This window comes from Colossoma macropomum, unplaced genomic scaffold (genome assembly GCF_904425465.1).
Source record: "Colossoma macropomum unplaced genomic scaffold, Colossoma_macropomum, whole genome shotgun sequence".
NCBI classification, from domain to species: Eukaryota; Metazoa; Chordata; class Actinopteri; order Characiformes; family Serrasalmidae; genus Colossoma; species Colossoma macropomum.
The window spans coordinates 20,803,475-20,820,845 of NW_023494797.1; the positions used below are offsets into that span (position 1 = coordinate 20,803,475).

At 39.7% G+C, this 17,371-nt stretch overlaps 1 protein-coding gene across 1 annotated transcript in view; it reads right to left on the reverse strand.

Annotated features, from left to right (window-relative positions):
• The window catches only part of cmtm4 (CKLF-like MARVEL transmembrane domain containing 4), a 40,401-nt gene continuing 23,030 nt past the window's right edge, over positions 1 to 17,371 (reverse strand). The window contains exons 2-4 of the mRNA XM_036584490.1: positions 16,574 to 16,750; positions 6,628 to 6,726; positions 1 to 3,240 (exon numbers count right to left, since the gene is read on the reverse strand). Coding sequence (XP_036440383.1) covers positions 3,082 to 3,240; positions 6,628 to 6,726; positions 16,574 to 16,750 — 435 coding nt within the window. The 3' untranslated portion in view covers positions 1 to 3,081. The remainder of the gene's footprint in view (positions 3,241 to 6,627; positions 6,727 to 16,573; positions 16,751 to 17,371) is intronic.

Here is a 17,371-nt window from a genome sequence, read left to right on the forward strand (position 1 = left end):
CATTTGATAAGTTGGACCAGACAAAATAGTATTGCATTAAAAATACTTTGTATTCACCATTTCGCACACTGTGCTGCACTAACTCTAATTAAACATTTAATTAAAAACCTAATTATGCTCTTCGTTATCAAACATGCAGGTAGGAAGTGGTTTTAACTACTGATGATATCCATAATACGCTCAGGAAAGCATACTGAGACATATTGTGACTTAATTTATTAGAATAATGATAAATATTGTCATACTGCCCAGCCCTAAACAGGACTACTATTACTAAAGGAGCTCTGGTTATAGCCAATAACAGAAGACCAAACACTCTACAGTCTCCGCCCACAAATTTCACATTATATTTATATTCAATATAAGTGAAAGGTCACACTGTTAGGATAGATCCTGTGTAGTTACACAGCATTGCATAGCATCTATGAACAAACTTTACAGCATTTCAATTTGAATAACTTCTATATTTTGAGTTTCTCATTAGGCTGAATGAAAAACTGACTCTAAATGTAGGTACTGTGATATAAACTGAGTCTGTTCTACAGTTTCTCATTAGGTTGAATGAATAACTGGCTCTAAATGTAGGTATTGTGAAGTGGGCGGAGCTTGGAGGGGTCAGTTATTACTGTCAGATGCACATTACAGATTTGTGCTGGACTAAAATCACCAATCTCACTGCTAATGACTTAAATTACAGAATCTCCCCAGGTTAAACTAATCCAGCTCCAGCAGGGCTTTAGATAAAATCTGGTTTAATGCAACCAGGCTGTAAATCCGGTCCAGATCCTTCATGTGTTCCGTGTGTCACTGTAAATAAAGAGAAAGAGAACTCGAGTCCACACATTAGGTCCAGCCTCGCAGGCACGTGTGTATATTCTCATCACGCTTTCAAGCAGCGACACAGTTCACAGCGATGGAGAGATACGACTGGACGCTCCGGAAGTGTCCGCATGAGCCGAGGAAAATTGCTCAGTCGTTAGAGTCACACAGTCGGTCTGGGAAATGACGACCCAGGGGATCTGAGTGGTGTTTACAGTCTCTGTCCTCGTTCCAACTGCAGGGCTGAACGGTTCTGAGTGCAGTGAGCTGCTGTAGATGCACTTCAGCTAAATACTGAAGGATTTTTTCTCTCCTGAGTGTTTTCAAATCATAACACATCAACTTCTGCTCGACTGTATTAGTGAGTAAAGGAATCTACACACTTAAAAAGATGGTTCTTCAAGGCCTCTTTGGTAAAGGCAAGGGTTTCCGTTTTGAACCATGAGTTCTATATAGAACTATTCGCATGCTTAAATGGTTCTCTGCATGGTGAAATAGTTCTGCAGATTATGGTAAAATGATTCTTCAGAAATGGTTCTTGTATTGTTGGAAGCTTGATATCGTAACTATAGCAGAACCCCTTTTTGTGGTATATAGAACCATAATGGTTTGCAGATAGTTCAATATGGAGCTCATGGTTCTAAACAGAATAACAAAGAACCTTTGAAGAACCATCTTTTTCAAGTGTGTACTCAGTTACATTACAGCCATTCATATTTGGTTAACGATTCCTTTTTTTCCTTTGCGTTTAATTTCATTGTGTTTCATTTGACGATGTCTGTACTGCTTTGTGATTGGTCACATCTCTGACGTTGGAGATTTAGCATTTACTTTTAGATCAAAAAATCCCAAAAAGAGAAGAGTAAGAGCTGTGAAGTCGTCAGTTTCTGTGCTGATAGACGCTGAAGTTCCACTGCAGTTCTGTAAGTTACTCAAGTTGTGTATTGGGAAGATACTTTAAGATTACTTGAGTCATTATTTTACTAAAATATTTATACTTTTACTTGAGTAGTCGACTCAAAAACTTTGGAACCGATTTCTTCTGCATCTGAGCAAAAAGCAGCTCGCAAGATCTTACGCTGTCACTGTGTCAGACAGCCTCTCTGATAAATGCAAACTAAAATAGAAATATTGTAAGAGAAAAATTATTGTATAATCAAACATCACGAATGCTCAAACACCTTAGTAGTGGACAGATACCGTTTAGCCCTTGTTGGTCAGCCATGTTATTTAGCTATAGCACGACTTAAACTGACAGAGTTTTGCTTCAAATTAAAATCTTAATCTAGATTTATCTAGTGCCGGTCAAACCAGGCGGTTAGTGAGGAGGGCTGACGTGAGAGCTGTAATGGTGACAGATCTTGAGTGCACTTATTTTAGGCACGGTAAATATTATTTATTAATTATTATTATTGAACTGAACAGCCCTAGTAGCTTGTTTTAATTAACTGATTTTGTGCTGTTTTAGCGTTTATGTTCGAGTGGAACAGCTTAATGATTTTTAGAAAATTTGCATCGATACGTTCATCCAATTTAATATCACACTTCCATCCGTTTTCCTATTGTTCTGTTGTTTTTAAGGCAAAAATAACTGAAAAAGCACTCATTCCCCTGGAACTGCTGCCGCTGCATAAACTAAAACTAATCTAATTAAGCATTGCTCCGCCTGTTTTCCCCGTTCCGGTGTCGACCAGAGGAGGATGGGTTCCCCTTCTGAGTCTTGGTTCCTCTCAGTGTTTCTTCCTCTTTGCTCTTAGGGAGTTTTTCCTTTCCACTGTCTCCACTGGTGACGCTCATGGGGGCTCAGACCTGGATTTTTCTGTAAAGCTGCTTTGTGACAACACCTGTTGTAAAAAGCGCTACATAAATAAACTCTGACTTGACTTGACTTGTGCTCATCTTGCTCATGTCTGGTCAAATTTGGATGTATTCATTACTTTTTTATCAAAATGGTAGGATTCAGGTAGTATTTTAAATAAACACTATAGAATTTCATTGGCTTTGCCATGACAAGCTAGCAACCCCCTTTACTAGCGAGCCTTGAGAGCTTTAGCATTAGCATTAGCTAGAAAATCTGGGTGACCTGACATTTTTTAGGTACTTCTTCATCCTCACGCAGCAGCGCAGCAGATGGAAAAAGAAACCGTAACTGAGTATATGAATGTGCTGTTCAGCCCTGCAGTGGAAAACAGGCTGCTGGTCCAGGAGTGAGAGTCGGGGGGTTACTTTCAGTCTCAGTCTGCGGTGGTCCAGGAGTTTGTGTTACTGCAGTTCGGGCCGTGCCTCCACCTCCCCTCGCGAGGCAGTACGGGCACGGATGTACTCACTGGCCTGCAGGGGTCGCTGCTCACCCAAACGCCATCGACGCACTGCCAGGTACGAGTTCACTCCGTACACGCCCGTCACCAAAAACCCAAAAATCTGAGAACAAACAGAAAAACAGTGGATTAGTATTGACTATCAGTCTGAATCTCTGATATCAAAATAATTCTGTTGGATTCCTACAGAAATGATTCACCATGATTTTATTTTGGTGCTATTACGATACTGGGGAAAATATTTATATGCCTCCTGCTAGCTGCCCCCCCCCCACCCCAAAGCTATGAATTATTCAGCATCTACTACGTATCTACAATGAAACAGTCAGTAACTACTATAAATTACTGAGTATCCACTATGAATTATTCAGTATCTACTACAAGCTTTTCAGTATCTACTATGAAATATTCAGTATTCACTACAAATTATTCAGTATATACTATGAATTTTTCAGTATCTACTATAAACTTTTCAGTATCTATAAATTATTCAGTATCTACTATGGATTGTGAGGGTTCCCAAGGTCCCCCCTCCCCCCAGTCAGGCAGTGAGAACGCTGTGGATGTTTATGGGGGAAGTTCCTGCTAAGCACATGTGGACCATAAACCGCTAGAAGACACCCCCCCCCCATCCCCACCCCGACCATAACCCTGACTCAGTCTGTCTCTGTGCACAGCCACACATTCATATACACACAAACACACACACACACTCACATACACACACACACACACACACACACACACACACACAGTGGTGGGCGGCCTGCAGTCTGCTCCAACACAGCAACCCCCCCCGCCTCCAAAAGCCTCCACTGGGACCATGCACAGCTGCAGTGAGTGGTGGCTGCTGAGTTTGTAGGATAGTTTCTGTAACAGTGTGAATGACCATATAAACATTAACACAGCAGAGACAATATCCAGAAACCCGTCCACTCACACCCTCGCCTTCTACTGGATGAGCTCAGACTGTGATCCCACAGTAAAAACTATTAAAAAAAAACCCTTTTTAATGTTTTAATGTAAAATATGATGATTTTATGTGTGAACAGCTGTTCAAAGCTGTGTTTGCTGGTCATGTACTGGCTGCATTTTTGAGCTCAAAATAAGCTAAAATTGTCACTACCGAAACAGTCACTACTGAAACAGTCACTACTGAAACACTTAGTAAAGTTTGGTGTTATGATTGTTTTGGTAGTGATAAAATGAAATGTTTAATCATTAGTTTTAATAGAATAATCATAGTTATGGTTTAGAGTCACTCAGAGCAAAAGGATTTTAGTCTAAAGTCCAAAATCAGATAAAAGTCCCAAATGTGTTTCAGCTCTGACTCTGAACCAGTTCAGTAGAATCATCTGTACACAAATGGCATATTTCAATGTGTTTCCTGTCAAAGCAATTAGAAAACTGAATTCGTCAGTATCCACTATAAATTATTTAGTATCTACTATAAATTATTCAGAATCTACTATGAAATATTCAGTATCCACTGTGAATTATTCAGTATCCACTACGAATTATTCAGGATCTACTATGAATTAATCAGTATCCACTGTGAATTATTCAGTATCCACTGTGAATTATTCAGTTTCTGCTATGAATTATTCAGTATCTACTATGAAATATTCAGTATCCACTGTGAATTATTCAGTATCCACTACGAATTATTCAGGATCTACTATGAATTATTCAGTATCTACTATGAATTACTGAGTATCCACTATTGATTATTCAGTATCCACTATGAATAATTCAGTATCAATAAATTATTCAGTTTCAGTGTGTTTCCTGTCAACCGCCTGCAGTTCCGTCAAGGCGACCTGACATCCAATATCTGACACAGTCTGTTCACAAACTCATTATTCTCTGCTGAAATAACAGGTCAGTCGTGGTCATCAGGCTCACTGTGAGTAACTTCACCAAACACCATTTATTCACCATTTAAACACAGAGCAGGAATTAAACCACAGAGCGGTTATTTTTGGTGTTTTGCTGGGCAGCTGTGGCCGTCAGACTGAAGGCTCCGTCTCTGTGAGCTACAAGAATCTGTGTGTTGTTCATGTGATCGGCTGCTTCACAGCTCTTTAGAATGACGTCATTCATTTTAACTGTTTTACTGTTATGATTTATATTGTTTATATAAGATTTTAGTGATTGTTCTACTTTATTTAGGCTGTTCATTGATTTGCTGGATTTCTCCTCATGTGTGCTTCGTCCCGCTCCCACCTGCAGAGAGCTGGTTACCTGCTAGCTCCAGCGCACAACACAGAAAATTAGTCCCGCGCCGCAAGATATTGTAGCGGGTCCCGAGGGAATCCGCAGGAGTGCAGACCTCTACTAGCCAGTATTTCGCTATGCTGTACTGTTATATTGTTACACTGGCAATAAAATTGAAAGTTTAACTGAACTGAATTGTGTCTCAGCTGAGGAATAAGCTCTCTAGTAGACTTAGAGTTAGCTAAACTATTTGTTTCATAGCTGAAGTTATTAGCTAGTGAGCGAAGCCAAGGCAGCTAACTTGTTCAATATTCTTAACTTGGCTTGTAAACTGTGATGAAATTAATACTACACTTAAACAAAAATGAACAGATTTGGGACTAAAATTAGAATGACCCAGATATGTAGTGAAGGTTGATCACACAGCTAAAAGAGAACTTACAGAGAAGAGAACTGCTACTCTGTAGTATTTTCCGGGTTTCTCAAACACTAGAGGGCGCTCCCGGGTCCAAAACGAATGGGTTAATAAGGGTTTGAATAAAAACATAGTTTATAAATGCTTCAGCATTGTAATATAAAAGAACACAATAATTTCCTGAACACTGAACAGCATAAAACATTTTAACACTGCTGTTATATTTTTTAAGAGCTTTTAAACTCGAGTTATAGGAGTTTAAAACGGTGCCTCGTGTACATTCATGACATCTGTGAGCGTGAACAACCAATGAGCTGCTCTGCTCGCCAACCAATCAGCACTCAGTAGCAGTAATGTTAGTGTCCTGCTGCCCAAAACCCGTTTGTTGTAGAAAAAAGGAAACATACAGGTGAGTTTTCTCTGCTTTTTTAGTGAAATACATCCTTCTACTTTCTAAAATGAAAGGACCGTTCTGGGGAAGTGATTAGAAACTATTTTAACTTTTCGTTTTTAGTTGTGTAGTTCTATTCACCCATTCTTTGAGGACCTGCTCTGGCGTTCTGCTGTCATGTTTTTGATATAACAGGGGAAATAGGAAGAGGCCGGACTCCACTTAAACTGACTCTGTTGGCTACCTAATTGTTTAGCTGGCAGAAGATCTTAACAGGCACAAACTTACAGCTACACTGAAACTGATGCAGTGTCACAAAGTGGCCACACAGGGGCAGCACTGCACTGTCAGAACAGTGCCACATTATAACTGCACTGGGTCGAGATCCTAACAGCACTGTAACGGCTGCAGTCTGACTGTTTGTGTGTGTCTGTACTGAGTATCAGGGTTAGTAAAAGCTTATTTACCACAGCGGCGATCTCGGCTCCACTCTGGTGGTTTAGAGCTGCCAGAACCACCGAGGCCAGGAAGAAGAACACAGTGCTGGAGGCAGTATTTATCAGGTCCTGCATACACAAACAAACACACATGATGAACTCAGACACACTGATATGATGAACTCAGACACACTGATATATCATTATCTCAACTGGAGTCTAAGTTCAGACCCACCTGACTGATTCTGATATAAGGTCTCAGGCTTAAGTGCTTAAAGTCGGTTTCCAAGACTACAAAGAGTTGCTTGGAGTTATTTCAAAAGCATTTAAAGCCAGACAAAAAAGTACTAATACAAATGTAAAAATCTAAACATACATAATACTTCAATAAAAATTAGTGGAATAGTGGAGTAATAAATGTGAGATTTGAAGGTGAAATGTGAGCTGCGGCTGAAGACAGTAATAAGTGCAGTGCCTATAGGCTGCAGGCAGGGGGCACCAAAACACCAATATACACACTCAGGGCACACATTTAAATAAAGAATATAAACTTAAATCAGTTATATTAAATCATATGGCTATATCGCTGTTGTGGGAAGAAAACCTCCTATCTCCAAAATGGTAACTTTACAGGAGAAGGAAAAAACATACTTTACTTTTCATGCAAGTCAATGGAACCAGACATTTTTCCAAGTCATTTTGGGTCGTGTCTTTTAGTCCATTCATCATGACATTAACATACAACGTAAAGGGTAACATGTATTTTTAAATTATGTCAAAAACTGAAAATGTCAAAAATGGATATGAGGTTTTCTTGTGACAACAGCAGCATATATATTTATATACCAAAAAAAAAAAACGTTTGTTTTTTTAGTTTTCTGCATAATTTGAGCTCCACAGTCGTCTTTAACATTGTGTGGAACTTTCAGGATGATTGTACCAATAGAAATGCTCCAAAATTGCTTCAAATAAAACATATTCCCATTAATTTACATTGAAAATAAATAAATAAATAAATCAATAAATAAACAAATAAAGAGATAATATTTGAATAAATATTATACTCTGTTTATTTATTATATAATGTGCATATTTTGTGTAAAGTGCTTTACAGTAACAGCAGACAGACGTATAATCACAGTCTGTTGCACTGAGGACACAACAGTTCAGCTGAACGGTCACTGCAGTGTGACTGAGACACGGTCACTCACATGACTGAATACATGACCACAGTCATTTACCACATGACTCTCTCCCTCTTTCCCTCCCTTTCACTTTTCTCTCTCCATCTCTCCTGCTCTGTGTCTCTCTCTTTCTCTTCTTGGTCTCTTTTAGTCTTTTATTCTGTCTGTCTCTTTTGTCCCTATCCATTTCTCTCTCTTTTTAATGTTCCTCCTCTTGTTCTCTTTCTCTTTCACTCATTTCCATCACTCTTTTTCTCTCTCTGTTCTTTTATCTTTCTTTTTTCTTCATCTATATCTCACCTTTTCTTTCTCTCCGTCACTTTATTTTTTCTCTCTTTCTCCTCCTCCGTCTCTTTTTTCTTTCCTTTTTTATCTCTCCATCTATCTTTATTACCCCTACACTTCCTGTAGTGTATTACAGTCTGTCAGAGTGACTGTGTGGATCATATGAACATTATAGAGGCTTTTTAAATGAAACAGTAGAAGCCATATCGCCCCCTACACTTCCTGTAGTGTATTACAGTCTGTCAGAGTGACTGTGTGGATCATATGAACATTATAGAGGCTTTTTAAATGAAACAGTAGAAGCCATATCGCCCCCTACACTTCCTGTAGTGTATTACAGTCTGTCAGAGTGACTGTGTGGATCATATGAACATTATAGAGGCTTTTGTTTTTATACAAACTCTGCGTCGACTTTTGTCCACAGTTATGTTGACAGTTAATCAGATTAGCTGAATAATCTCTGATTCAGAAGCAGTGAAGTGAAAACCGCAGCAGCTGTGCTGGTTTCGGAGAGAAGCTCAGGGAGCCTCAGGTGGAGTTTTTGGAGAGCGTGTTTATGAGCTGTGGAATTTCTGAAGCCAGTGTTTTCTGCTGAGCAACAGGAAACCCACGGAGCCAGAGAATGTGGAATATAAGGAGAAAAAGCCTCTTTCCAACAGAGAGCAGGGGGAGAGTGAAGGATAAATGTTCCAGCTCTTCTTCAGCCTGGGTGGTAAAACAGAGTTAGCATGAGCCACGAGTTTTACTGGGTCAGACTTGGCAGGCTGAATCTCTACCACGCCGTGTGCTCTGGGCTAGGATGATTTCTTACCATGATTTTTACCATAATTATGCTGTCAGACAAAAATCATGATGTTTTTTGATCATCAGTTAAAACAAGTGAGGTAGGACAGTACAAATCAGCTTGATTTTAGCTTAATTTTAGAGAATACAAACTTTAAATAGTGCTTCAACACCGAAGAAACTCCTTTTCCTAGTGTTTTTATCAACGATAAATTCACACAGGATTAATATAGTCTGAGATTACTTCTAGAGTTTGTTTTATAGCGAATTAATATAATCTGGGATTATTTCTAGAGTTGGTTTTATAGCACATAATCACTATAACCTGGGAATATTTCTAGAGTTCATTTTATAGCACAAAATTAATATAATCTGAAAGTATTTTTAGAATTCATTTTACAGCACATGATTAATATAATCTGAGTTTATTTTTAGATTTAGTTTATAGCACAGGATTAATATAATCTGAGTTTATTTCTAGATTTGGTTTTATAGCACAAGATTGATATAATCAGAGATTATTTCTAGAGTTCATTTTATTGCACAGAATTAATATGATCTGAGATTACTTCTAGAGTTTGTTTTATAGCACAGAATTAATATAATCTGGGATTATTTCAAGAGTTTGTTTTATAGCACAGGATTAATATAACCTGGGAATATTTCTAGAGTTCATTTTATAGCACAAAATTAATATGATCTGAAAGTATTTTTAGAATTCATTTTACAGCACAGGATTAATATAATCTGAGTTTATTTTTAGATTTAGTTTATAGCACAGGATTAATATAATCTGAGTTTATTTTTAGATTTAGTTTATAGCACAGGATTAATATAATCTGAGTTTATTTTTAGATTTAGTTTACAGCACAGGATTAATATAATCTGACACTACTTCTTTGACTGGTTCACACAGGATAAGAAGTCTCAATATAAATGACAGAGATGGGACCAAACCACCTTTACTCCAAAACAATCAAAAACAAGTAAAAACGTTTCATTAGCTGACGTTCGGTTTACCCTACACATCTGTCTTAATGTCTTATATAAACGCACTGTGTCTTTAACTGGGAATTCACAGCCAGCAGCAAACATCACTGAATAACATCAAACTTTTTAAGACAGCTTTTTGAGTTAACTCAGCTGGAGGGCGCTGGTGAACCCCTATAACCTCATGTTAACTCAGAAAAGCTGTGAAGTAAGTAAAATTTAAAGTTGACCCAATTTTTCTTTTCCTTGCACTCTCACTCTCTTTTTTCTTTTTACAGTGGATCAAACTAGGAGTGGGCAATATAACAATATTTTATCATTAGTGTGATAAATGATGTCACAGTACACTTTTCTTCTTAAAGGACACCGACTAACTACATGTTTCAGTACAGAGTGAGCAGAATTAGGCCTGTTTAACTGTACTTAGTTCAGTCTGTATAACATTAAATAAAAATCACTGTAATGTATTATTATTTTAGTATTTTTATATCTAACATTGCAGATTCTATTTTGTCTGTTCCAACTTATAAAATCTCAGAAAAACTAAATAAGTAGATAAGGCTAAAAAACTAGATAAGGCCAGAACTTAGACGGCTGTAAACACTGCATTTTAAGCAGCTACAGTGTGTGTGTGTGTGTGTGTGTGTGTGTGTGTGTGTGTGTGTGTGTGTGTGTGTTTTCATTTGTCTTTGTTTGTGATGAAGGACAACAGAAGGGACAGTGCACTGTTTTCTGTCCTCATTCTTTCTAGAACAGAGAGACAGTCACAGCCTGGTACCACAGAGAGAGAGAGAGAGAGAGAGAGAGAGAGAGAGAGAGAGAGAGAGAGAGATGTTATGTGGCACTGAAATCTGGGAGATGCTGTAAATTCTGGTACCACCTGAACCAGTCAGATCCAGACTCCTTCACTACAGAGTCTTCATCAGTAACAAAACAAACTCAAACCACCCACTAAACCAGCCACGAACAAGAACTCAGAGGGGAGCTCAACAGCTCGGCGCTCCACACTGAGAGAGAATAAAGACAATAACAAAACAGATTACAGCTTCAGATTTCTGGAAAAAACAAATTACACACCAAAATTAACCCAAATGTTCTGAAATATTTAATAATTATCAGATTAAAAGTAAAGATGACAAACAAAGGCAAATGCTAACAACATTCAGAATGAGTGACCATAAACTGGCCATTAAAATAGGAAGTCACAGAGAAGCAGGATGGACAGAGAGGACAGGATCTGCACCAACTGTCCATCAAGAGAGACAGAAACTGAGACCCTGTTTGCACCTGTTCAATTCATCTCTTCAGTATTAAGATTATATCTGGATGAGGCTCCTCCCAGTACAACCAAAACCCCTCCCAGTACAACCAAACCCCCTCCCAGTACAACCGAAACCCCTCCCAATACAACCGAAACTCCTCCCAGTACAACTGAAACTCCTCCCAGTACAAACGAAACCCCTCCCAGTACAACTGAAACTCCTCCCAGTACAAACGAAACCCCTCTCGGCACAACTGAAACTCCTCCCAGTACAACCTAAACCCCTCCCAGTACAACCGAAACTCCTACCAGTACAAAAAAAACTCTTCCCAGTACAACCGAAACTTCTCCAGTACAACCATAACTCCTCCCAGTACAACCGAAACCCCTCCCAGTACAACTGAAACCCCTCCCAGTACAACTGAATCTCCTCCAGTACAACCAAAACCCCTCCCGATGCAGGTTGTCACTGGGCTCGTGATCCGTGTCTGTGAGGGAGATAATCATGGAGGACCCTCCTGGTTGGGGGCGAAAAGAAATGCATAACAGCAACATGGACAGACACGACTGTACAGAACACACTGCAGACAAAGAGGCTGAACAGATAAACAGTTGGTAATTGGTTGCTGCGTATTGAGCTGATTTTCTGTCCCACAGCAATCTGATTTCAGTCTGACTAACCGGAGACGCATTTGACCACCAAGTATAAATACATGAGGCTAAAATCTTATCAGGATACACTCCAGATACCAGACATGAAGTGAGCCGGTATAAAAAGGGTCTGAGAAAGAATCCCCACCTTCTCCTCACTGACCGGTACTGAAAATTAAGGTATTACTGTAGAGACAACAGATTTAGCAGGACAGTTTATTCAAAACCGCCATAAGATCGAAAATAAAACATGTAACACAGCATATCTGCAGTTACGGAATCTGTGTTTCTGATTCCTGATGCTCAGATGTGCTTCGTAATTTTTTAAGTTTACCTTATTGTTTACTTTATTTTTTTTTATTTTATTACTATTATATTATTATTATTATTATTATTATTATAATGTCCATACTCATTTTACGTTTATATATAATCATACATATACTTAATCTTTATAGCTTTGTTTTAATTATTTATCTTTATGAACTTGCGAAAGAATTTCTTCACTTATATATTTATTATAACTCGGTTTAACATGTATTGTACAGTTTTGGTAACATAGGTCTCATATCCTGTCATACCAATAAAGCATATGAGATTTGATTACAGAGAGAGAGAGAGAGAGAGAGAGAGAGAGAGAGACAGAACAGAGAGAGAGACCAAATGTTCCCTGACAAAATTAGTCTAATTAATTTCAGCTAAATCATTAAAAAATTATTGACCCATTAACATTTTTAGGTACATTTTTTTTCTTAATCTCAATAACTGACACAATAGACTATATATTGAAAATTGAACTTTGCTTTTTTACCAATTAGCTACTCGTGCTAAAGCTGTGTTCACATTTTGCCATTGAAAAAAGTGTCTTTGCACGACAGACAGGGTCATGCAGCCGTGTTTCCATGGTGACAGCATCCACCAATAACCTGTGATGGTCTAAGGAGAGCTCGGCCTGCCTGTTTTATTTATTTAGGGTGGAAAAAAGTCACGAGGATGCAGAAACTCAGCGCTTTGGCCCACGACAACCATACATATGTTAATATGTTCATCTTTTTTTTTTCCATATTCACTGGAACTTTTTTTAAACAATCAGGAATAAGCCCCCCTGCCCCCCACCCGGACCCCCAGCTAAGTCCCTGAGTTGGACTCGACTCTGGATTTTGGATCTCCTAAACTGCCTCTGTAAGGAAAATAAGTGTTTCCGCTCGGGCCTGCCAGAGATACCATCAGAGCGGAGTTGGAGAGGGTTTCTTCTGAAAGCTCATTCGCTAACTGGAAAAACAAACCCTCCTCTGGGACGCCGGCCACAATTACAACACACAGCTCTACGAGGGGAATTCTGGCATCAAAGCTTCAAAAAAGGCACGACAGTTTACCCTCACTGCTGAGTCACACAAAACCCCCCAGCCGGCCTGGCAGGGGTTTGAGGAGCTGTTAGGGTTTGAGGAGACGGTGAGGTTTGAGGAGCTGGTGAGCTTTGAGGAGCTGGTGATGTTTGAGGAACTGGTGGGAATTGAGGAGCTGGTCTGTTTGAGGAGTTGGTGACCTGAGGAGCTAGTGAGGTTTGAGGAGCTGATGAGGTTTGAGAAGCTGGTGAGGTTTTAAGAGCTGGTAGGGTTTAAGGAGCTGGTGAGGTTTGAGGAGCTGATGAGGTTTGAGAAGCTGGTGAGGTTTTAAGAGCTGGTAGGGTTTAAGGAGCTGGTGAGGTTTGAGGAGCTGGTATGGTTTGAGAAGCTGGTGAGGTTTTAAGAGCTGGTAGGATTTGAGGAGCTGGTGAGGTTTGAGGAGCTGGTGAGGTTTTAAGAGCTGGTAGGATTTGAGGAGCTGGTGAGGTTTGAGGAGCTGGTGAGGTTTGAGGAGCTGGTATGGTTTGAGAAGCTGGTGGGCTTTTAAGAACAGGTAGGGTTTGAGGAGCTGGTGAGGTTTGAGGAGCTGGTGAGGTTTTAAGAGCTGGTAGGGTTTGAGGAGCTGGTGAGGTTTGAGAAGCTGGTGAGGTTTTAAGAGCTGGTAGGGTTTAAGGAGCTGGTGAGGTTTGAGGAGCTGGTATGGTTTGAGAAGCTGGTGGGGTTTTAAGAACAGGTAGGGTTTGAGGAGCTGGTGAGGTTTTAAGAGCTGGTAGGGTTTAAGGAGCTGGTGAGCTGAGGAGCTGGTATGGTTTGAGAAGCTGGTGGGGTTTTAAGAACAGGTAGGGTTTGAGGAGCTGGTGAGGTTTGAGGAGCTGGTGAGGTTTGAGAAGTTGGTGGGGTTTTAAGAGCAGGAAGGGTTTGAGGAGCTGGTGAGGTTTGAGAAACTGGTGGGGTTTTAAGAGCAGGAAGGGTTTGAGGAGCTGGTGAGGTTTGAGAAACTGGTGGGGTTTTAAGAGCAGGAAGGGTTTGAGGAGCTGGTGAGGTTTGAGGAGTTGGTGAGATTCGAGGAGCTAGTAAGGACTGAGGATCTGGTAGGAATCGAGGAGCTGGTGAGGTTTGAGAAGTTGGTGGGGTTTTAAGAGCAGGAAGGGTTTGAGGAGCTGGTGAGGTTTGAGAAACTGGTGGGGTTTTAAGAGCAGGAAGGGTTTGAGGAGCTGGTGAGGTTTGAGAAACTGGTGGGGTTTTAAGAGCAGGAAGGGTTTGAGGAGCTGGTGAGGTTTGAGGAGTTGGTGAGATTCGAGGAGCTAGTAAGGACTGAGGATCTGGTTGGAATCGAGGAGCTGGTGAAAAGGTCTACACAACTACACAAGCTGGTGGGATTAGATGAAGCTGGTGGAGTTATTTACCTCAACCCAGAACAATCAGTTCACACTGTGTTTCTAACTTCGTTGTGAAATCAAAATGTGGAAAATGATCACAGCTTAAATAATTGCGGTCATCTCGAATAACTGCAATTAGGCGATTATGTAATAATTATGACAGACCGACATTCAGCTAAGTCGCTCTCTTTAGCTTATAATAACAGTGGGAGATCAGCAGTGTGGAGAATTTATTCTTAAATTCTAGGCTGAAAATCACTGGTTTTTAACACTGTGTGCTTCTGGAATCGCTTGATAATGTATTAAGATTAATACTAAGTGACCCTTATTAGTCCCACAATGGGGAAATTTCACCTTCGTGCAGTGAAACACCACATACCACATAATGAACACACACACTAGGGGGCAGTGAGCACACTTGCCCGGAGTGGTGGGCAGCCCCATTCACGGCGACTGGGGAGCAGTTGGGGGTTAGGTGTCTTGCTCAAGGGCACCTCAGTCATGTACTGTCAGCTCAGGGGATCTAACCGGGCGACCTTCCGGTCACAAGGCTGGTTCCCTAACCTCCAGCCCATGACATGCGCCCCCTTGTGGATGTAGAAGGCATAACAGTGACTTGGATATCTGCCGCTTGCTGCCATTAATTATCCACTTACTAAAAAAATGCATACAAATAAACAAGAGGATAATCGAAATTTAATTACCGACCCCATCTGACAGCCCTAATATAAAGCACTGTAATTGAGAGACTGATAGTTTGTTAATATCGTGCAGCCCTAATTATGTTATTAATACACTGATGTCAGTATAAATGTGATTGTCAGAGGTGAACAGTCTTTGTGCAGCCAGTGACGGTCAAATAAAACCCTGTTCCCTAAAAACAGGGCACAGTTCTGTGAAAACAGGCTGAACAGGAGCAGACTGGCTGCATGTTTAGGGTTAAGCATGCGTTCCTGTGTTGTATAAACTGCAGTGTGATAGTTATGGTTGGACTGGAACTGCCCTGCTCCCACCAGCTCTCTGCTCTGGTTGGTATGCAGAGCTCTCACAATACAGATCAAGCTTTTCCATCTACAACCAGTTACAAATGGTTCTGCAGCAAAACCCAGCAGCACTGAGGTCTCTTCATGTTTTCTAGAGTGTCGTTGTCACTCATTTGTCAAAATTCCTCCATAATTCAGTGTGTGAGATGTAAACAGAGTGATTCAGAGTGGTTTGGTGTGAAATGGTTCAGATGTCTTTACAGTGGTGGTGATAGGAACCAGGGGTCGCCATGACTACAACACAAATATAGCACTTTATCTACTATCCAGAACCACCAGTGAACCTACACGAGTCTGAGTTTTATATGGAATGTTGATGATGGAAAATAGTGGAAAATCTGAAATAATAAGTTTTCTTTGGGGACTATTTTGCATCTTCAAGCGTTCTTCAGTAAAGACAACGGTTCTATATAGAACCATGAACACTCAAAGAACCACTTGCATGCTTAAAGCGTTCTTCACATCATTAAATGGTACTTCAGGTGTTGTATGTGGTTCTATACAGAACTTTTTTGAAAAGGGGTTCTATATAACACCTAAAAGGATTGTTCTATTGTATACAAGCTTGACAACATAACAACAGCAGAACCCTTTCTGAGGCTATACAGAACCCTGTTCAAAAAGGTTCTATGTAGAACCACATTCAACGCCACTTAAAGAATTTAATGATGCAAAGAACCCTTTAAGCATGCAAATGGTTCTTTGAGTGCTAATGGTTCTATATAGAACCACTGTCTTTACTAAAGAACCCTTGAAGAACCATCTTTTTTTGGCTTCTACTGCTCTATAATGTTCATATGATCCACACAGTCATTCTGACAGACTGTAATACACTACAGGAAGTGTAGGGGGCGATATGGCTTCTACTGTTTCATTTAAAAAGCCTCTATAATGTTCATATGATCCACACAGTCACTCTGACAGACTGTAATACACTACAGGAAGTGTAGGGGGCGATATGGCTTCTACTGTTTCATTTAAAAAGTGCTCTATAATGTTTTATCTGTTGAACTCGGTTAGGGTTAGGGTTGGTGTATCTATACATTGTACATACCGTTAGACTCCAGTTGACCTGCGGCACTTTGGTGTGCAGGTTTAGGCTGAAGATGAGGAGTAAAACTCCCGTAACGACGAAGGCACTGCAGCTCACAAACTCAAACAGGTAAACTCCCGCACACGGAGAACACATCATCACCGTCTCGATACAGATAAAGCCGATCAGAGACAGGACCTGAGAGAGAGAGAGAGAGAGAGAGAGAGAGAGAAAAAGTTAAAAAATGCACACAGGCTTTTATTTTGTAAAATAAACTAAGACAAATATTACAAACAATTGAGAGAAAAAAAAAGAATGATTAGGCCTGATATAAAATGATATAAAATAAACACATAAATCGTGGGAGCGTTATTTCCCTAAACAGTCAGTTTATGTTGTAGTTTATTTAATAGAAAGGATATCAATTGTTATTGCTAACATCTGTATTTTTACAGTTTTTCACTGTAGATTAAAAAAAGAATTTTTAAATATATCAATATCAGTATCGGTATTTGGATATTATGCTTTGTATTACTTGATATAAGATAGTAAAGGAAGTTACTGATGTTGCCCATCCACAATTAGTGGGTCATACATACTTTTGTAGCTAAACGTACCAAAAAGAAACGTATCGCTGCTGTCGGAAGAAAACCTCCTATCTCCAAAATGGTAACTTAACAGGAGAAGGAAAAAACATGCTTTTCTTTTAATGTAAGTCAATGGAACCAGACTTTTTTCCAAGTCATTTTGGGCCGTTTCTTTTAGTCCATTTATCATGAAATTTACACACAATGTAAAGGACAACAGGTATTTTCAAAT